The 22,820-nt window shown below is 36.4% G+C and overlaps 1 protein-coding gene across 1 annotated transcript in view; it reads left to right on the top strand.

Moving 5' to 3' along the window:
• The window catches only part of PPME1 (protein phosphatase methylesterase 1), a 57,745-nt gene that overhangs the window by 25,393 nt on the left and 9,532 nt on the right, over positions 1 to 22,820 (top strand). Inside the window, exons 4-9 of the mRNA XM_074335782.1 lie at positions 5,919 to 5,976; positions 6,440 to 6,491; positions 11,083 to 11,237; positions 12,106 to 12,196; positions 16,522 to 16,587; positions 19,347 to 19,470. Coding sequence (XP_074191883.1) covers positions 5,919 to 5,976; positions 6,440 to 6,491; positions 11,083 to 11,237; positions 12,106 to 12,196; positions 16,522 to 16,587; positions 19,347 to 19,470 — 546 coding nt within the window. The remainder of the gene's footprint in view (positions 1 to 5,918; positions 5,977 to 6,439; positions 6,492 to 11,082; positions 11,238 to 12,105; positions 12,197 to 16,521; positions 16,588 to 19,346; positions 19,471 to 22,820) is intronic.

Here is a 22,820-nt window from a genome sequence, read left to right as displayed (position 1 = left end):
ATTACTGTAGTTGTTGCTATAATAAGTTGATCACATATAGTGGATAATACAATATTTGGGACTTCTATAGGCCTCTCCATCAGTAAGTAAGTACTGGGTAGAACACACTGGCCTAATTGCTGTGGGAGAATCCAGAACTAAGCAGAAATTGAAGTTTGGCTGAGAGAGGAAAGGAATTCTGGGAGCTCATTAGCACGTGCAGTCTCTGCAGGCTAGATTTTTGCCAGCCTCCCGTTGTTTTCAGCTTTGGTACCTCTAAGGGGCCTGGGACCAAACACGTGTTAATTGATTGAAGACAAGAATTGAATCTGAAGTGTCTGCTTATTCCCGTTTCTTTTTCCACTTAATTCAGTTCATATTAGCAAATATTTGCTGAGTATATTCTATATTTCAGGTTTTGTGCTGGGTTACTAAAGATAGAAAAATGAGAGTTCACTCTTTAACAAGATCAGTCAATCAGCAAAAATACGTGTTAACCCCGACTTTGTACCAGACGTTATGCTGAGTGCTATGGATACAGTAGAGAATTAAGCATGTTATCCTCTTGTTCATACGCTGTTTTAAGCCTAATGAGGAAGATAGGGAAAATGGAGATGGCACATGAACAAATAACACAGCAAAAATTATACGAAGCTTTCATCTCACGCAGACTGGGGTTTGAATCTCAAAGCAACTTAATCTGTCAAGCTTTAGTTTCTTAATCTTTAAAATGGGTTTAATACCACCTAGTTAATAGGGTGATTATGAGACTAAACAAAAGATGTGTGGTTCTTGATAAAGTGCTTGACTCAAGCATTGTTTTAGATGAGCTTACAGTATCTTTATAAAGGTATAAAAGTAACAGGAGGATACAGAAACTTATAAAAATGGGTCTACCTTATGATTAATGAGGAAAATATAAAGTAAAAGAAAAAAAATACCACTGTTCACTTATCCAATTAGCTAAAATTATAAAATTTGAGGATATCATGAGTCTGTGAGGACATCTGTTTCACCACACCTTCACCTATGCTTGATGTACCTTCTCAGAACCTGTTTGGTCAGCTACAAAAATTGGGCTAATATTTTCCCAGCCTACTTCTCAGGTAGATAATATGGTGAGATAACAAAGTGATAAAAATGTTATTACCACCCAGATTTTACTTCCATTCTTGTCTCTTACGCTCTAGTTCAGGGCTAGGCTGAACTTTGGCTGTACGTTAGAATCACCTGGGGAACTCTAAAATGTATAGATACCCTGGAGCCTCTCCAGATCCCTTAAATCAGAATTTCTGGCGGGTTAGCGCCTGGGCATTAGTATTTACTGAAGCTTCTTCTTTTTTTTTTTTTTTTTCCAAGTCAAGTTGTTGTCCTTTCAATCTTAGTTGTGGAAGGTGCCGTTCAGCTTCAAGTTGTTGTCCTTTCAGTCTTAGTTGTGGAGGGCGCAGCTCAGCTCCAGGTCCAGTTGCTGTTGCTAGTTGTAGGGGGCGGAGCCCACCATCCCTTGTGGGACTGGAGGAGTTGAACTGGCAGCCTTGTGGTTGAGAGCCCACTGGCCCATATGGGAATTGAACCGGCAGTCCTCGGAGTTAGGAGCATGGAGCTCCAACTGCCTGAGCCACCGGGCTGGCCCCTTTACTGAAGCTTCTTATGTGATTCTGTTATGCAGCCAAGGTTGAGAGTCACCTGGAACCAGATGGCTTGAATTTTAATCTTGGCTTTGCATTTATTAGCTGTTTGGCCTGGGCAAGTTACTTAAGCTCACTGTAAAATGTCCTCACCTGTAGCGTGATGAAAATTATGTCTGAATAAGAGATGTGAGGAAAAAGTTAGATACTTCATTTGAAGCACCTCGACTGGTGCTTGACACAGTAAGATTTAATAAATATTAAGTGCTACTACTATTGTTGCTGTTATTGCTAACACAAATTCTACTGACAAAGTGAAAAAGTCTAGTTCTTAAATAGCTGCTTTTCACTCAACCCATTCTAGAAGTGGCAAAGTCATACTGTTTAAGACAAGGTCTGGAGTGGCAAGCATAGACATGCTCTGACACTTTTTTTATTATCTCTAAAACATGCTGCTCTCTGAATTTACTGTGCTCATTTATTGTTTTCAGTTTTCCTGTGCCACATAGAATGTAAACATCATGAGAGCAGAAGCATTGCCTGTCTTTTTCATATTGTAACCCCATCACTCAATTGGTGCCAGATTTTTAGCAGATGTAGTTTAGAATGATTTGTTAAATAAATGAATGAAAAATCTGTTTTTAATGTCAGTGTTTTCTGAAAGGCACATTAGGTAGTAAATTATTGCTTTCAGGTTAAAATTGGAATTGACATTGCTGCCTTCAAATTAGTATTTTGTTGCTATTATGTGGATTTGTTTTTACCTTTTTTTTTAATGTACAGCAATCAAGCAAATTTGATAGTATGTTTGTCACTTAGTTTTATTTCCAAAATACAGATTTGTTTTTTGGCACTGAAGACTTTACTACCACCATAATGTATTAAAAATTCCTGTAAATTAGCTTTCAGAAACAAATAGCAGTGTATAGTAGAATTTCAGTCCATTGTTCTTTTTAAAGGTATTCATTAATTAGAGTAATAGAAGTAAAAACAGACTTGATTTTCTAGGTGATTTTTAAAGTGTGATTTCATTTACTAACAATGAACTATCCGAAAAAGAAATAAGGAAAATGATCCCATTTACAATAGTATCAGAAAAATAAAATACTTAGAAATAAATTTAACCAAGGAGGTAAAAGATCTATACACTGAAAATTACAATACATTGATGAAAGAAATTGAAGAAGACACAAGTAAATGGAAAGATATCCCATGTTCATGGATCAGATGAGTTAATACTGCAAAAATGTCAAGACTATCCAATGTCATTTACAGAGTCAGTGCAATCCTTATCAAAATTCCAATGACATTGTTCACAGAAATAGAAAAAAAAAATTGTAAAATTTGTGTGGGACAACAAAAGACCCCAAATACCCAGAGCAATCCTGAGAAAGAGAAACAAAACTAAAGGCATTACAATTCCTAATTTCAAATTTTATTACAAAGCTATAGTAATCAAAACAATATGGTACTGGCATAAAAACAGACACATAAACCAGTGGAACAGAATTGAGACCTTGTGACTAAACCTATGAGTATACAATCAACTAATATTTGACAAGGGAGACAAGAAGACTCAATAGGGAAAGGATAGTCTCCAATAAATGGTGTTGGGAAAACTGGATAACCACATTTAGAAAAATGAAATTGAACCCCTATCTTACACCACTCACCAAGATTAACTTGAAATGCATTAGAGAATTAAATGTAAGACCTGACTCTAAAACTACAGGAAGGGATTGGAGGAATAGCCCCTTAATATTGGTCTTGGCAATGATTTTTTGCGTATGACACCAAAAGTGCAAGCAACAAAAGCAAATAAACAAGTGGGACTACATCAAACTAAAAAGCTTCTGCACAGCAAAACAAAACAAAACAGCAAAATGAAAATGTAACCTATAGAATGGGAGAAAATATTTGCAAACCATCTATCTGATAAAGAATTAATATCCAAAACATACAAGGAACTCATACAACGCAATAGCAAAAAAAAAAAAGAGAAAAAGACTTGAATAGACATTTTTCCAAAGAAGACATACAAATGGCCAACAGTTGCAAGAAAAGATGCTTGACATCCCTAATCATCAGGAAAATGCAAATCAAAACCACATGAGAGATCACCTCACAACTGTTAAAATGGCTGTTATCAAGAAGACAAGAGACAAGTGTTGGTGAGGCTGTAGAAATAAAAGGGAACCCTTGTGCACTGTTGGTGGGAATGTAAATTGGTACAGCCACTGTGGAAAACAGCATGCAGCTTCTTCAACAAGTTAAAATTAGAACTACCATATGATCCAGCAATCCCACTTCTGGATATATATCTGAAAGAAATAGAAACACTATCTCAAGATATCTGTACCCCATGTTCATAACACTGTTGTTCACAATAGCCAAGACATGGAAATAACCTGAGCATCCATCAATGGATGAATGGATAAAGAAAATGTGACACATGCATGCACGCACGCACACACCCATGTATTAGTCATAAAAATGAAGCGAATCCTGCCTTCTGCAACAACATGGAGGACCTTGAGAATATTATGCTAGGTAAAATAAGTCAGAGAAAGACAAATGCTATATGTTGTCACTTATATGCAGAATCCAAAAAAGTTGAATTCTTAGAAATAGAGATTGGAATGGTGGTAGTGAAGGGTTGGGAGGTGGGGGAAATGGGAAAATGCTGGTCAAAGGGTACAGACTCCCATCTATAAGATGAATAAGTTCTGGGGATCTAATATATAGCATGGTGACTGTAATGAATTATACTGTCTTATATACTTGAAAGTTAAGAGAGTAGATTTTAAATGTTTTCACCACACAAATAACACATAATGGTAGTTATGTGAGGGATGGAGGAGTTAACCAACCTTAGTGTAGTAATTATTTTGCAGTATACACGTAATCAAGTCATCACATTGTACACCTTAAACTTACATGTATGTCGATATATCTCAGTAAAGCTGGGGGAGGAGGGTGGAGATCATAGAAAATGCCCAAACAGATGGCAAAAGACTACATTTGGATGGCAGGTCAAAGGGTTTTTTCTCTTATTAACTTTATCTCTCTCTCTCTCTCTCTCTCTCTCTCTCTCTCTCTCCATATATATATATATATATATTTATATATTTATATATATATATATTTATATATTTATATATTTATATATTTATTTTTTAACTTTTATTTATTTTTAAGTGTGTTTTTCCAGGACCCATCAGCTCCAAGTCATATAGTTGTTTCAATCTAGTTGTGGAGGGCACAGCTCACAGTGGCTCATGTGGGGATTGAATTGGCAACCTTGTTAAGAGCACTGCTCTCTAACCAACTGAGCTAACCGGCTGCCCCCACTTTCTATATTTTCAACTCTTTTATAATGATAATATAGTCAAGATGATGTATTTAATCACTTAAAAATAAAGGGGAAAAATGTGATTTAGGAAATCCGATTTGTGTTACACATTGACTATTATATTGGTAACTTACCTTTATTCTGGTTCTGTGTTTACTACTAACTTGTTATATGACCCTGAACAAATAGTTTTCTTTCTCTTGGTCTTAGTTTCTTCATTCATAAAATGTGAGGGTTAGGCTAGACAGGTCTCCTGTTTTATTCTTAAAAGTTAAATGTTGATGACATTTACTAACACTAGTTGTGATGTATTATTGTCAAAGAATATAGTTCATTTGAGGAAGAAGATCCCCAATTATTTCAGGTTTGTTTAAACCTCTAAAATTGTACCTCCCCATGATATTATGATTTCTTTTTCAGTATATTTTTATTTAACTGAGATACAAGCTTGTGTGTACTCCTGTATCTATCTTAAGTGAATCTTTGGTAGATTTCATGATTTGTACTGCTTTCAGAGTTATTTCATGATTTGAATGCTGTTACATTTGTGTGATGTCCTGAGCCAACATATTAACTGACTCATGGTCCTTACTTAGGCAATTTCCCTGCCAGAGTATGGAAAAGATAACCAAGGAATATGGATGAAAATCATCGTTAATCGAACACAGAAGGTCATTGCTTAGAGGTGCTCACTCTGTGTTTCATGAAAAGCTAGGAAGAGTTAAAGTCTAAAGAGGGATTTAGGTGGAGAAAGCCATATTTTGAAGATGGGATAGAACCAGAATCTGTACCAAAAAAGCACAGAATCATCATTTTTAAATTTTTGCTTAAAAGTGGAAAGTCTTTTGATTATCTTGAGATCCTTGAATTCTGATAGCAATTCATTCAACAAAGTTATTGGTAATGGAGAAAGATTTGCTAACCCAGATGTATCTTACGACTTTTCCTTTTCCTCCTAGGCAGCGATCATTAGTAGGGTTCAGTGTAGGATTGTGGCTTTGGATCTGCGAAGTCATGGTGAGTAAAGTTCTTAATTAGTTCTGATGTAACGACATATTTGCCAAGCTCTTTGCATAGCGTTAAATATTACACATTTTAGTGTGGCTGTAAAATAACCTAGTCTGTTCCATTTGGACGTCTTGAGGGAAGTCCTAGCTTACAGTTTTTATAAATATTTTATAAATACACACTATATATATATTTTTGTAGCTTAGCTAAGAAAATGTCCTTTAATGTAACTAAATTCTGATGCTAGTGGTATATATGTAAATAAATCTTTGTTAGGCTACTGTAATTATTGTTCTCAGGGTGCTCAACTGTAAGGATGTGTCCATAACATAGAAAATCCTTGCTAAGCCCATCATATGCAATTATAAAGTCCCCATTTTATTGTCCAAAGGTGAGATTTTTGAAAGAGACTACTCTTGCTTTTGTAATTCCTATCTTTGGGAATTTTATTTTTAAAATACTTTCTTTTTAGGTGAAACAAAAGTCAGGAATTCTGAAGACCTGTCTGCAGAAACAATGGCAAAGTAAGTAATCTAATATTGTTTATACATCACCTGGCTTCCATTACTATAGTAGTATCCTTTATCACTCTCCTGGTGAGATTGTTGGACAATAATTAGTACATTCTGTTATTTTTGACTTCTATATCTGGTCTCCTTACTATTTAATCTTGAAAGAAACATTCATTTTTCTTGGTATATTCAATGTGATTGGTCATACATAAAGCACATGAAAATTCTTCGAGGCACAGTTCACTTTGTGTTGTCTTTTGAAAAGTTTTCTTTTGTTGACATTGTTGAATAGCATCTGGATATCTATTGGGGACCCATGCTTGGAAAAGTAGTTGTATACAAGAGGCCCTGTGAGATGTTCTTAAGGCATCTTGCCCACATTCTTTGTACAACTTCATGGTAAGACAGAAACAGGGTATTAAAACATTAGTAATTATACCCTGGGCCTCAAAGTAAAAGATGAATGTAGCATATTCAGTAGCTCTCAAACCTGGTCACTCTTTAAAATTGCCTGAGAAATGATTAAAATACAGATGATTTGTCTCTACCCCATATTTACTGAATTAGTGCTTCTACCAGTGAGATCTGGGCGTTCATATTTTGATAAAGTTCTATAAAGGAATCTGATACAGCCAGTCCATGACTGCTGTTTGGGAACTACTGTCCTATATTGTAAGCAGAATTCTTCTCACTACCCTGCTTTAATACATGTTCTCTTGTGTACTTAATACATGTCTTCTCAAGTGTTTGACCAACTTTGGCCAAAAATATCTTTCTTATCCCTTCTTACTTTAGTAGCTTTAATCCAAGAGTAAACTGTTTTTCCTTTAGAACCCAAACTCATGTGGCCATAATTTTATTGTTAATAGTAGGTGTTATTTGTGTCCTCTCTATCTGCCAGGCCTTAAGTGTAAAATAAACATTAAGAATAAATAATTTATTTGTTATTTCTTTTAATTTATCTACGTTATTAACTCTGTAGTGTAAATATTATCATTTTTTTTCACCATTGAGGAAATGAGCTCAGATAGGTTGAATAACTTATGTGAGGTGACACAATTAATAGACCAGCATTGTGATCATTCAGCTGTAGTGCTTGGTGGGGCTGGGAGGGGGGGGAGGAGAGAGAGAAGGAATATGAATGACCAATGTATGAATACCATTCCACTCAGTCAACATACACCTGAGAAACCATGGAAAGGGAGCCAAGAATCTGTTCCCTCAATTGTTCCTAATGCCTTTGTAATGTGAGCACAATAAAGCCTGAACTAATCAAGCATGTTGATGATACCTATAGAAAGATTTATGAATGACTTTTAAGGATTTAAAGGGTTTCTTGACTGTTGACAAAAAAGTGAAATACATCATTTAAGTGGCTAGGCAACCAGACAAAGGGTGATGATGGCTAGGTTGACATTCTAGAGGAAATGAAAGAATTAATTGAGGGCCTTAAGGAAACATTGTCTAATAATGTATCAGTCTGGACAAACAGGAGAGAGAAACTACCAGTAATTTGAACAGAGAAAGTTTAATATAAAGATTTATTAACCAAAACATGAGATTGGAGTAATGAAGAATTGGCTAGTAAGAAGTAAAGAGAACTCTAAAGAATATAGGATTAATTAACTTGATTGTGGGAATCATTTCACAATTTACACATCTGTCAAATTACTTAAATATATTACACTTAAATATATTACAATTTTTATCAATTATTCCTCAGTAAAGCTGGGGAAAACTTCAAAAAGAAAGACAAAAAGAATATAGGAATAGCACATGTAAGAAGCAACCACTGTCTTCTCAGGCTGAGGTAGAACACAAAAGGGTAGAGTTTCCGACCTAGACCTTGTTGGAGAACAGGACTGTTGCTTACTGAACAAAGGCAGAGAAGTCACTTTGATGCCATGTTGGTAGAACTTGCCATACGTCTGCCCTCTCGGGTACAGGGGAAGCGGTTCACAGGGAGGTATCTCACAGAGGCACTGCAACAAAAATATCAGCGGTGGTTCCAGAGAGCTGCTGTACACGGTGCTTGTCGTTAATAAGATTCTGCTTACTTCAAATTGTAAGAGGTTAAATCTTACGTTAAGTGTTCTTACGACACACACCCATGCACAAACACGCACACACACAAAAGTGACGCAAGGAAATTTTTGGAGGCGATGGATGTGATCGAGGTAATCCTCGATCATGATGTTAACGCAAGTGTATATATCCAAACTTACCAAATCATAGACAATTAATTATGTACCATTTTTTGTATACCAATTATAGCTCAGTAAAGCTAGGAAAGAAAAACACTGGGGATGGGAGGATGGAGTGTTGACGAAGTCAGGCAGCAGGGAAGCTGTGTGTGGTGCAGGTGCTGGGGGCTAAAGAAGTACAAGGAGCTTGTGGAGTCAACATGGGTCAGGAATAAAGTCCTCTCTGCCATGTCTCTCCCTTGTCCTCTACTGATATAGTTTAACATCATGTCAGCTGGTAAAGGAAAAATACTGAAAGGCCTCAGATCCAGTTTTGCAGAACGTGTAGTGAAGGGTGAGTTGGAGCTGAGAAACAATAAGTTGATAACTGGCACAAAAAGGTTAAAAAGAAAATAAATGGTTAAAACCATCTACACCAGATGAAGATGATTATCAAGAATCAGAAGAGCCAACAAATTATATTCTTGCTGAAATAGTCGAAGCAATAAAACATTTATATGAATTCATTGAATTAATATGAATTCAATCACTCTGAAACAAAAATCTCCAAATGGGCTATTAGTGGGGTTTTCAAATAGTACTGACAGCACGATTTTTGCCGTAAATATCAACTTCAGAATCTGCACATTACATAAGATGCAATGCCACTGAAAGTAGACGAGCCAAGATTTGAGGTCAGGTTATTCTGCTAGTCCTTTTTCTGTTAAGTCTGTGATATGCTATACTGCTTCTCAGGAAATGAGCCTAGTATTAATAAGTAGGACAGAATCCCCTTAAAAAGCCACTACCAAAGTTGTGGTACATCCATTTACAGACTAGATTTGTAGTTAATCCCTGCTGCTTCATCTTTATTTGATTTCTCTAGAATTTCAGGACGTGTCTCAAATAAGACAGTAATCCTCATGACTGAATACTTTGATTAACTTTAATAAGAATACATTTCTCCAGAGGATAGATGATCAAGTGATTGATCATAACCAACTTTTACCTGGATGAAATATACCTTTCCTAAGCTGAGACGCAATATTAAGTTGGTTTGTTTCAGACCCTATCCACCTTCATGCATGAAGCAGATACTGTAGGACTCCTCCAACTTAGTATTTTAAGGAGACCTGGATTTAGATACTCTTCTGTAGCATCCTTTTATTTTACTCATTATATTTGTTACTAACCCAAAATTTTACCCTTAAATTTAACTCCAAAGGAATATTAAACCATTATTTATTTTCACTTATAAAATTGGGTGGCCTCCTTATCTCCCATTCAGATTATCTGCACTTGCTGCAGCTGCCCTATTCTCATCTGTAATTGTATGAGGTTTTTAAGATTAATTCCTGCAAAAATAATAGCATTCACTATTCTGAATACTTTGGAGACCATATTTGAAAGGCTGTGTTTCTACATCTACACCTGCTATATTTGGCTAACACTGTGTGAGTGCTTGAGGTATGTAATGACACTCAGCAAGCCAACTCTGTCTTTTGAGGTTGACTCACTCAGCCACTCCCAAAAAAAGACAGCAGAGCCAGTGATCTCTAGAAACATACCATACTTACCTATTGCTATACCAAAGAAGGCCTATATGCAAATAAATACCAAAGTTCCTACTTCAGTTCTCAGTTTCAAAGCTTTAAGGTCTTTGTTAAAAAGATCCACTCATACTTACAGACTAGGATAGAAGCCAATAAAAATTATCTGTCTAGTTTCTCAGAACATTATACTCACATTTATGTTCGTACTTCAAACAACTTTACATGACGAATTATAAATAATAATTAACATTTGTATAGCACTTTACTCTTTTCAAAGTATTTTCACATTCATCAATGTCGCAGTTAAACCTCACAGCAATCCAGAATAGTAAATGATATTCTTAACTTCATTTTATAGATGTTGACATTCTGAGAGTTTAAATGACTAATCCAAGTCCACATAGTAAAAAATAAACTAGGGCTGTAATTCATCTCGTGACTCCAAACTTCGCTGCATTATAATGCTTGATAAAGTTGTTTTCCTGTTTTGTAGATGGGGAAGCTGAGGCATAGAGCAGTTAAATGATTTGTCTAGACTTTCAAGCTTAGGTTTAAAATAAAGGCATATGTTTATGTAATTGTACTAAATGTGTGGAACAGTGAAAGTGTGATAAAGGAAAATCAGAAATTTTGGGTTCTTAGTTCTTAAACTGCCATTTATCAGAAGAGCTGGCTAGATGTGTGGCTGGCTATGTGTGTAGATACTGGGGGCATGCTAGGAGTTTTAACAGGTATGTTTGCAAGATGGCCTAGTAGACCTTTATAGTCCTAGGACTGTTAGGTACAGACCAAAGGAAGAAGTTAGGAAAGAAAACTATTTTTACAGTGTCAGAGAGCATTCCCAGTCTTTTTTCCTTCTCTTTGCAGAGATGTCGGCAATGTGGTTGAAGCCATGTATGGGGACCTCCCTCCTCCAATTATGCTGATTGGACATAGCATGGGAGGTGCTATTGCAGTCCACACAGCATCATCCAACCTGGTGCCAAGCCTCTTAGGTCTGTGCATGATTGATGTTGTGGAAGGTAAGTTTTCTTAGTGCTAACCAAATCAAACTGTTGGACTTACAAGAGCCATCTATGGTCGGTTATTGTTACTGTGTTTTAATGTATTGTTGATTTCACTCATCTTAAGTATGTCCCTCTGTCTTTTTTATCTTTCTTTCATATTATTTTGTGGCATAAGCACTCCAGGTATTTTTTTAATTGAGATATAATGCACATATAACTTTGTATTAGTGTCAGGTGTAAAATATAATGATTTGATATATGTATATATTGCAAAATGGTCACCACAATATGTCTAGTTATTATCTATCACTATACATAGTTACAATTATTTTTGTGATCAGAACTTTAAGATCCACTCTCTTAACAACTTTCAAATATATACTAAGTATAATTAACTATAGTCACCAAGCTGCACATTACATCCCTAGGACTTTATTTTATAACTGGGAGTTTGTACCTTTCGATACTTTCACTCATTTCACCTGCACTCCACATTATATAATCATTCTCTGAGTCATCAGAAATTTTTCATAAACATCTTTATGGCTGCATATATTTTAATTGTATGCACCATAATTTTATTTAACATTAAAAATATAAGTTGCTATGTCTTTTATGACTCAGTCTCAGAAGTCATACAAGTCAGCCCCATTCATTGTGGGGGGACTACACTAAAGGGTGAATACCACGAGGCAAAAATCACTGGAGGCCGTCTTGAAACCTGGCTGTCACATCAGTCTTAATGTACTGAATTTTCTTAAACTGCATCTTTTTTTCCCCAAGCATCGCTGAATTCTGCTTTCATTGAAGGCAGACGTATATGGTTGACCTAGTAAGTGTAAATGCTCAAAATATGTAGTTAAAGTTTTTGTTTAACATCTAGGTACAGCCATGGATGCTCTTAATAGCATGCAGAATTTCTTACGTGGTCGTCCTAAAACCTTCAAGTCTCTGGAGAATGCCATTGAATGGAGGTAACCCACAAATATATATTGTCTATATTTTAAATGTTAGATTGTAGATTTCTTTTTTCATCAGCTCAAGAACCAAGTTCAAGGGAATAATCCCATGCCTTGGCTTTATTGTAGTATCCTGGGTGGAAACATTTATGTAAAGAGCAGAATTTAAAAAAAAAAATATTTTAAATGTTTCAGACTTGTCTCAGTTGTACAAAATCCACTCTTTTTCTAATACAATATACCATGTTTCCCCAAAAATAAGACCTAGCTGGACAATCAGCTCTAATGCGTCTTTTGGAGCAAAAATTAATAGAAGACCCAGTCTTATTTTACTATAATATAAGACTGGGTATAATATAATATAATATAATATAATATAATATAATATAATATAATATAATACTGGTTCTTATATTAATTTTTGCTCCAAAAGATGCATTAGAGCTGATTGTCTGGCTAGGTCTTATTTTCAGGGAAACCGGGTAGTACCTCCTAGAATCTTAGTAATTTTGAGTCATCTGTTATCTAGTGGTTCCCATCTCTAAGGTGCGAGTTTGTACTAAATGAGATTCTAAGGCCTCTTCCATCTCTTATGCTCCATGGTTCTAGATTCACTTTATGTGTTCTAGAGAAAATGATGGAGAAGCAGAAGATGGGTGTATGTTCCTTTCTCAGTTTTTATTTGAGTTTTGGGTAAGTAAAAACCCTTTTGGTAAATAGTTTTCATAAAAATGACTGACAGAATTGTTTATGGCTTCCACTTAAGTAAAGGCTGTTCAGTCATTAATTTATTCGTTAATTCAATTAATTATTTCATTAAATATTTATTAAACACTTACTTTGTGTTAAAAGGTGAAGACTCAGAGACAAGTAAAACACTGCCCCTTTCCCAAGGGGATCAGTCTTGGGATAAAACATCCTCAGTATCCTGTCTTCCTACCTATTCTTTAAAGTCTATCTCCAGTACCTTCTCCAGAACCTTTCTCTCACTCCTCCAAATGACGCAGATCACTGCCTCAGTAAAATTTTTCGAGACCTTTAAGTCTGTATTATATCGTACTGTTTAGCCTTAAGTCTTATAATCCCCCCTTAAGGGATATGCTTATTTTCATTTCTGTCTAAACTCCCTTCCTATATCATGAGGGCAGAAGCTATTCTATTTCTTTTGTACTTTCATACAGCATATAGCATACTGCTGTCTGCCCTGGCAGGCAGAACATGTCTATTAACTGAATCAGAGATAACAAATGGAAATTAAGGAACTGATAATCATACCCTAAGGGAGTTTTCCTAGGACAGAGGGTCTCATGCCAAATATGGCTTGCCAGAATGATGTGTGTGTTTGGGGAGGTCACTTCTACCTCCCGGTTTTCATGCTACTGTTCTCTCAGAAGCACCAAAGACCTCTCTTCCCATCTTGCTGCCAGCTCAACATGTAGCTCATGTACCCTGCCTATTTCCCCAGTAAGAACCAGTGAGAAAATTATTCCAAATAACTTTTTAAGTTTATTCAGTAAACTTTTTTTTTTTTAAGTACATAAGATGTGTCAGTACTTGATTTAAGAACTGGGATGAATCAGGCCTAGTTCTTATCAAAATTCTGGGGATGCCAACAAGTCAATACATAAAGCACAGTAGCAACAGAAGATAGGTACCCAATCCAGCCTGGGGGTCATGGTGGACCTTCTCTTAAAGGAAACAGAGTCTTGATTCTCGGGTGGATGTAGGATAGGATGAGGGTACTGTTTGTTGAATCTTAACATGTTCTGGGTTCTCTGAGAGCCACTAATTTTCAGGCCCACTTTCTGAGCCTGAGACTCAGAAAGAATCCTATGAAGTATTGGGTAATTTTGTTTTGTACTCTGCTGGATATCTGATCAAGTTTATGACTCATGACCAATTTGGGTGTTCCAGATTTCAAAAAAAAAAAAAAAAGCATGTTGAAATACAAGGCTAACCTATTTAATTCAGTAAAGATATAAAGTGAATTCCTGCTTTTGTGCTCTTGCTCATCCTAATGAGAGGCAGTAGGGTACAGTCATTAGGAGCCCAGGCTTTGAAATCGAGCAGATGGATTTACATCTTGGTTCCAGCGCTCTGGCTGCACTGAGGAAAACAGAATAGGAAAAGGAGTGGAGAGTGGGGGTGATAATGGGAGTGGGGGTGATAATGGAAGTGGGAGATTGCTTAGGAAACAGTTACAGTACAGGAGAGTAACGATGGTAATCATAGACTAGGACGGCAACACAGGAAGTCATATGGTCAAGTTGAGTGTATTGTGAAGAGCTGACAGGACTGCGTATGGCTGGGATGTTGGGAAGGGGCAGCACTCAGGGGTGACTTCTAGGGTTCTGGCCCATTTGGGTGGGTGGTAGAGAGACGTAGATTTGAGAGCAGGGAAGGGATAGGGAATCAGGATTTTAATTTGGATAAATTGAAGAGCTTATTTTCTATACATCTAAGTGAAAATGTTAAGTAGGCACTTGTACATACTGCAGATGCTCCTCAACTTAGATGGGATTATATCCCGATAAGCCCATTGTAAATTGAAAATATCGTAAGTTGAAAATGCATTTAATACACCTAAGCTACCGAACATCATAGCTTAGCCTGGCCTGCTTTAAACATGCTCAGAGCACTTACGTTAGTTTACAGTTGGGCAAAAATCATCTAACACACTAAACACACAGTAGAGTATCAGTTGTTTACCCTCATGATTGTGTGGCTGAGTGGGAGCTGCTTCTAGCTCTGCTGCCCAGCATCACAAGAGAGTATAATACTGCATATTGCTAATCTGGAAAAAGATCAACACTCAAAGTTTGAAGTATGGTTTCTATTGAATGCATTGCTTTCACACCATTGTCAAGTTGAAGAATGATAAGTCTAACTGTCATAGGTCAGGGACCGTCTGTAATTAGAAGAGGTTTAGCTAGAGATAAATTGAAGTGTAATGATTGCATAGATAATATTTAAAGCCAGAAGACTGAATACACTCACATAGGGATTTGATGTTGATAGAAAAAAGATTCAGGAACTGAGCTTTGGGATACTACACAATATTTAGAGCTTGGGAAGAAGAGGAAGCTCCAACAAAGGAAACTGAAAAGACAGTTGGTGAGATCGGAGGAAAGCCAGGCAGGTATAGCAAGTGTTTCTAGAAGGAGGGACAGAGCATCTGTGTCAAATAATGCTGAGAGATCACCGAAGGTGAGGGCTAAGAAGTGACCATTAGAATTGGCGTGATGGAGGTGACCTTGCAAAGGAAATCTCAGAAAATAAGTGGGACATAAAAACCTGTTATAAGATGGGGATATTAGTTGAGGAAAGGATGGAAGGTGACCAAGTAGAGAAAGCAAGTAAGAACTTTTTTGCAAAGTTTTGTTGTATAGGAGAACAGAAGTGGGGCGGTATCTAATGGTGAATGTGGGGTTAAGAATATTTTCAAAGGCTAGAGAATGTTTTTAAAGGACGTTTTATAATATCCACTAGAGAAAAAAAAATGAGATAGGAGAAAGAGGATAACTAAAGGAAACAAAGTCCTCATAAGCAAAAGGGGATGGGAATCATGACCAAGGTTGCCCTTGAACAGGAACAGAGATAATTCATATATGAAACTAAAGTTGTCAGGGCAGAATATACGATCATGAATACTGGTGGATTTGTAGATACTGTAGATTCAATTGGTGGTAGAAAAATGTAGTAGTTCCATTTGCTTCTGTTTATCATTAAAATAAATACGATAATTATCTAAGGGGTGTACACTTTAAGTTTTTATATGATTTTTTTAAGCTAAAAAATGAGATTTAAAGAAATGTGTTCTGGAGGCCTGCTTCAGGTGGTGTTTCCAGTTCCCCCCGGAACACGCAGTCATTTTGCTTGGCCCTTCGGCATACTTAGGTGGACAATTCTGGGAAAACTAATGTATTACGGTGGAGTCTAAGCTCCTAAGCTCTGTATCATGGCGTGCAAGGACCTCTAGGAGCTAGCCCCTGCCTGCCTATCCTATTCTGTCCACTCCCCCTATTAAAATTATCTGTTTGTGTTCTTTTCTCCCCACTGAATGTTATACTTCTTGAGCACAGGCCTGACACATAGTATCCTTGGTAAATATTTGCAGAACTGAAATGACTTCAATGTCTTTACTTAATTTTTACTACTTGGTTTATACGTAGCAATAATCACCAAGTGGGAAGGAGTGGTAATCTCTACATAAGCTACCTTGGTAACCGTAATTTTTAATAGGTCCCACAGAATCTGCAGAATTATTCATTTGACCCTAGTGACATGATAAGGTGGGTGCTGAATAACCTCCTCTCTCCCTTCTCACTTTTTTCTTCTAGTGTGAAGAGTGGCCAAATTCGAAATTTGGAGTCTGCCCGTGTCTCAATGGTTGGGCAAGTCAAACAGTAAGTCTTATCTTTCCCTATTGGGCTGGTTAGAGACTGAAACATGGTGAAGGACTTACAGATGGCTTTTTTGTCACATACCTACCCTACCATCCTTGTGAATGCCTTCATTATTTTAGATAATTTTTATAAGTGAGCTCAGTTGGGCTAGTTGTACAGATTTTCTTTTCTTTTTTCTTTTTTTTAAGGAAATCCCAAGACCAAATAGTGTCTTCTATATAATACTGTATTAGTTTATTAACACAACTCTGAGTGTTAAAAGTGAAGAATCCCAGAAAATGGACATTAAAAATTAAGTGTCCACTCTAGTGCTGGTGCTAGACAGTATGGTGTCATTCTGGTAACAGTCTTCTTCTAGGCCAAACCTGATTGTGGGGAAATTATAGGAGAAAAACGTTAGCATCGCCTGAGCAAAAGCCAGATTCTAAGGATGAGCTAAGGTTATTTAGCCCAGCTGATCTTCCTGGATAGGGTTACGTGAGTCCTAGATTGCTATGTAGTCACAAAATAAACTTTAGGTGAATTGAGAAAATGTTGCCCAATGGAACATGTAGGGAGCACAAGAATTGATGAAAATGACAATGACATTATTGAATGTCTCCTCCTTGCACTGTGCAGGGTGTTTTATATACACTGTCTCATTTTTTTACAACCTTGTATTACAGAAATTTTTCAAACATATAAAAGTAGAATAATACAATGAACCCCAGTGTGCTCATTGCCCATTTTCAACTCATGGCCAGTCTTGTTTCATCTGTGCCCCTATTTATTTCCCCTAAGCACAACATTTTGAAACTAATTCCAGACAAACAGTTTCCTCTCTAAGATTTCAGTGTGCTCTCTATAGGGTCCACTTCTCTCTCTCTCATTTTTTTCCTTAAAGTTTACGTGTTGAGGAAACCTGGTTGTTTGCCCTGTAGAATTTCCCACAATCTGGATTTACTGATTGATTCCTCAAGATGTAATTTAACATGTTCCTTTGTTCCCTGTATTGTCTGTAAGTTGTTAGTTAGATCTACCGATTTGATCAAGTTCAGGTTGGTTGGTTGTTATTTTGGTTATTTAAGTTTTTTTTAGGAATAGATAATATTGTTTAATGTCATCAGGAAGCACTTAATGTCTGGTTGTCTCTTTTTTGAGTGTTAGTAGTCATTGATAATCATTCCCTGGATTCATTAATTCATTTGCACTATCTCATTTAATCCTTACCTCTTTAAGATAAGTGTTGTTTTACAGGTGAAGATGTAGAAGTTCAGAAAGGTAAAGTGATTTTCTCAGGATCACACAGCTAGTGAATGACAGAGCTCAGATTCAAACTTCTATGTATTTGACTCCAAGGCCTATATTATGGATATTATGCCTGAAAGGGTTATCTGAGTAGTAATGTCTGGCAGACACAATGCAGAGGCTTTGAATAAACTGTGAAACTGCCCACTTTTTCAATGCCTAAATATTTTGAGATCTGACTTGTCTAAGCAGTGGTAAAGCATTTTATAAGGAAGTTATATGGCTTATATGCAGGTAATTCAGTGAATTTTAAATTTTACTTAATTTGTAAACTTAAGTGTTATTTTCTCTTAATATGTAAACCTGTGTATGTAAGAGTATGTGTGTTTTAACTGTCACATAGATATGAGCTGGAACCTTCCTGCCCTTCTTGATCTAGGTGAAATTCTCTTGAACTCCCAGGCCCTAGCTGTGGAAACCCAAAGCACATGTTGTTTCTTTGTTTTGGTTCTTCAGTCTAGATGTGGAACTCGGTACCTCAAGTTCCATAGAAAATCTCCACTTCACAAAACATTTATGAACATACACTTCTCTGAAGGGTTGGTGGGGGAGACAGAGAAGGAGACGCTGTCATTCGTAAAAATCCACCACTGAAGTTCACTGACCTTCAATTTATCCTAGTCTCTTTTTATCTTGCTTGTTCTCTCTCCTCTTCTCCCTTTTTTCTCTCCCTTTCAAGGGCAAAATAATAAATTCTTCTCTACCATGCAGAGCAGACCTTGGTATTAACTGCTACCCAGGCCCTTGGGATTTTTACCTTTACCACTTGTCAGTGTATTTTTCCAGTAAATTCTCTCTAAAAGAAATTACGGTACCAGCTGTTGATATAATAATCATTTTTCTACCTAATTATATAATAAAGAGATACTGTTTTTTAGAGGAAAAACAACAATAATTGGCTGGATCAGATGTTCTAATCTCCAAGGATCAGCTGGCATGGTTATAGTAAACTGCCATTTTCTCTCGGCTAATTAAAAAGTGAGGGGCTTTTGCCATTCTGTTTGAGCCTTGTTCTGCTATAAGCAGGGTACAGTAGAAAAAAAGCACCATACTTCAGAGTTAATTGGGCCTGGATTTGCCTCCCAGCCTCACCCAATCATGAGCTAGGTGATCCTGGACCAGCTTTTTAACTCTTAACGGCTACTTCACAGGATTGTGACGAGTATTAGATAATGCCAGTAAAACCCTTGTCACCATTCCTCAGGAAATGGTTGCTCCCTTCTGTGGGTCCGTATCTGTGCAAGAACCAGAAACCATCCCTTGGAGTATAGTCATATATTGGCCATGATCTTCCACAGCCCTGGTCTACTTTTGTACATTTAAAAATGCACATTTTCCACATCCTCCCAGGAACATTGTTAAGTTTTAACTAATGTTTGATTATTAAAGGCTATAAGTATCAGAATTTCTGAGATATTTGTGTATGGAATAGAAGTGTGTGATAGCACTTTTTTTTGAAAAACAAAACCTAGGTGTGAAGGAATTACAAGTCCAGAAGGCTCAAAATCTATAGTGGAAGGAATCATAGAGGAAGAAGAAGAAGATGAAGAAGGAAGTGAGTCAGTACACAAGAGAAAAAAGGAAGATGACTTGGAGGTGGGTAAAAACCTGCCCATTCTTGGAAGGATGGGGTAAGAAACGGTTCAGAGTATGGGGATGGGGAAGGGGAGGTGACGTTCTTCTTGTCTACCATTAGGTATTTTAGGGAGCAAAGATGCTTAGATTAACTGAAAGATGTAAAACACTTGTTGATAGCACTGACAGATCGGAGCATAAAAATTCCAGTATATACCCTACTCTTAAATAGACTGCTCTCTTATCAGGCTCTTTCTTGCCTCTGTCCTTCTGTTCCTGTGGTTCATCTCATGAGGAAAATCCCATTTCATACCAGTCTTTGCTTAGTCCATCCAGATTTTACTCATCTTTCAATGTGTATCTCCTTGGGAAGCTTTCTGACCTCAGTTTATATCAGTCCCTCTCCAGCACTGAGAGTCTGTGTAATACAACTTAGCACTTGTTTTTTGAAGTTATTGCTAACTCATAGAACTTACCTTCGTAAGCCACATTCAGAGATACTATGATCTCCTAGTAATTATCCCTAGCATGCAGATTCAATGTCTTCTAATTGCCCAAGAATTCTCTCTCAACAAAAATAACCTGTGTATTTTGAAGGTCGAATCTGATGTTCTATATGAATTTCCTTCAGCATTTAGCTCAGGGTTGTGTGCATAGAAAGTGTTCTGTGAATACTTGCTGAGCAATTGATTTGAGGACAGTAGTGGAAAGGGCTGCCTTTTTCTTGGAAATGATTAGTGAGCATGACCAGCAGACTTTCTGGGTTGGATTATAAACATTTAACAAATGGCAGGTAATGAACTTGGTGTATACCACATATTCCTTTGCATTTGGCGAAGCTACTGTTAGCAAGAAAGAAAGTACATTTTTTAAGCAGTGTTTTTAATTTAATGAGGATCTTCTTGTCATCCTTAAGATCGGTGAATAATATTTTGTACATCTTTGGAGTTTACAAAAATATAAACAATGCCTGATCAATTTGCCCTCCCAGCACTCTGGAAGGTGAGGGGAAGTCTTTTCTCCCATGTGAACAGTGTAGAAACTGAGACTCAGAGATGAGGAGACTTGCCCCAGATAATCAAGGAGTATTTAGTATATTTGAGACTCTGATACAAATATCAGTTATGTTTTACTTGTTATGTGCTAGGAACTATATTGAGTGTTTCATGTTTATCATCTCTACTTCTCATTTTAGTTTTCTGCATTGTAGATATAATCGCTGTTTTACAGCTCAGGTACATATACATGCCTTTGGTCACACATAAATGTTCGCTCTAAAACACATCCATATACTCTGATTTTTAATTCTAACTTGTTTTTTCTTTGCAATTTTTTATAAGCCCAATTATATGAAGTTATATAAGCTCCAGCAGTTTTGTTAGGAGGACAAACTAAGGCACATCAAGCAATAAGGAATATAGTTAAAAAGTCTACACTTGAGGAAGGATACAAAGAAACTCCAAACAACAGTCACAACTTGCAACTAGTAGGTAAATAAGTCCCGGAATGTAATACACAGCATAGTAATTATAGGTAACAATACTGTATTATAAACTTTGAAGATGCTGAGACTAAAACTTAATTGTTCCCACCACAAAAAATAAATTATAATTATGTGACACAGTAGAGGTGTTAGCTAAGCTATGGTGGTAATCATACTGCAATATATAAATGTATCATATCAACATGTACACCTTAAACCTATATATTGTTATGTGTCAGTTATATCTCAATAAAGAAAAATAAATAGAGCAATTAATTTATTAAATAAAATGGTGGAGAAAATGTTAATAATACAAATTAAATTTAACAACAACAACAAAGAAACCAGCTGCAACTTCTAAAGCTTGATATCCAGAGGTCATTTAGGTCCCATTAGCCATCAGGGGCATCTCTGTTACAGCACAATATAAAAAGCGGTATTTGAAATGATCCTGAGACATACATAAGAGGTCAGTTACATCCATTCTGCTCTGTAAGATATACATTTAATGAGAATGGGGGGGAGGCAAATCTGATACAAAATGGTTAAAATACGCTTTGGTCCTTAAAGGAATAAATTTCAGTTTGTCCAGGAGGTATTCCTTTATGCATAAATCTCTCTATTTAAAACTACTTTATTGAGAGATAACTCACCCAAAGTATACAATTCAGTGGTTTTTAGTACGGTCACAGAGTTGGGCACCCATCACAACAATCTAATTTTAGAACATTTCCATCACTTTAAAAACAAAATGTCATACCTAGTTTCAGTCACTTTCACATTTTTCCTCAACCTTCCCACCCCTAGGCAATCACACTTTCTGTCTTTATAGATTTGCCTAATCTGGATATGTAATATAAATGGAATTGTACAATATGAGTACGTGGTTTTTCGTGACTAGCTTCTTTCACCTTAGCATAATACTTTCAAAGTTCAACCATGTTGTGGTATGTATTAGTACTTTATTCCTATTTATGGCTAAATAAGATTCCATTCTATGGATAGACCACATTTTTTTATCCACTCGTCAGTCAGTGGACATTTGGGTTGTTCCCACTTTTTGCCTAGTATGAATAATGCTAGTACAAACATTTGTGTACAAATTTTGTGTGGACATAGGGTTTTATTTCTCTTGAGTATACACCTATGAGTGGAATTGATGGATGGTAGGTAACGCAATGTTTAATCATTTGAAGAACAGCCAAGTCAGACTGTTATCCAAAGTGCCTGCACTGTTTTACATTCCCAGCAGCAGTGTATGAGGCATCAGGTTTTTCTATATCCTTGTCACCACTTGTTATTGTTTCTCTTCTTGATTATAGCCATCCTAGTGTGTATGAAGTGGCATCTCATTGTGGTTTTGATTTACATTTTTTTAATGACTAGTAATATTGAGCATCTTTTCATGTGCTTATTGGACATTTGTGTATCTTCTCTGAAGACATTCATAGAAATGTCTATTCAGATCCTTTGCCCATTTTTAAATAGGGTTATTTGTCTTTTTATTATTGAGTTGTAAGTGTTCTTTATATATTCTAGATACAAGTCCCTGATTTGCAAATATTTTCTCCTGTTCTGTGGCTTGTCTTTTCACATTATTTATTTATTTTTTTAAAGAGAAAACTTATATGAGTTTATTTGAGCCAAACTGACGACAATTGCCGGGAAGCAAAATCTCAATGAATTGAGAAAATACTCCTCTTTTCACATTCTTGATGGTATTCTTAGAAGTGCAGAACTTTGATTTTGATGAAATTCAACTTACCTAGTTTTCATTTTGTTGCTTGTGCTTTTGGTGTCATATCTAAGAAGGCTTTGCCTAGCCCAGGCTCACAAAGATTTATGGCTATATTTTCTTCTAAGAGTTTTCTAGTTTGAGCTCATACAG

Source organism: Rhinolophus sinicus, linkage group LG06, assembly GCF_036562045.2.
Source record: "Rhinolophus sinicus isolate RSC01 linkage group LG06, ASM3656204v1, whole genome shotgun sequence".
Lineage (NCBI taxonomy): Eukaryota > Metazoa > Chordata > Mammalia > Chiroptera > Rhinolophidae > Rhinolophus > Rhinolophus sinicus.
The sequence above is the reverse complement of the archived record's forward strand: the minus strand, read 5'-3'. Positions and strand labels throughout refer to the sequence as shown.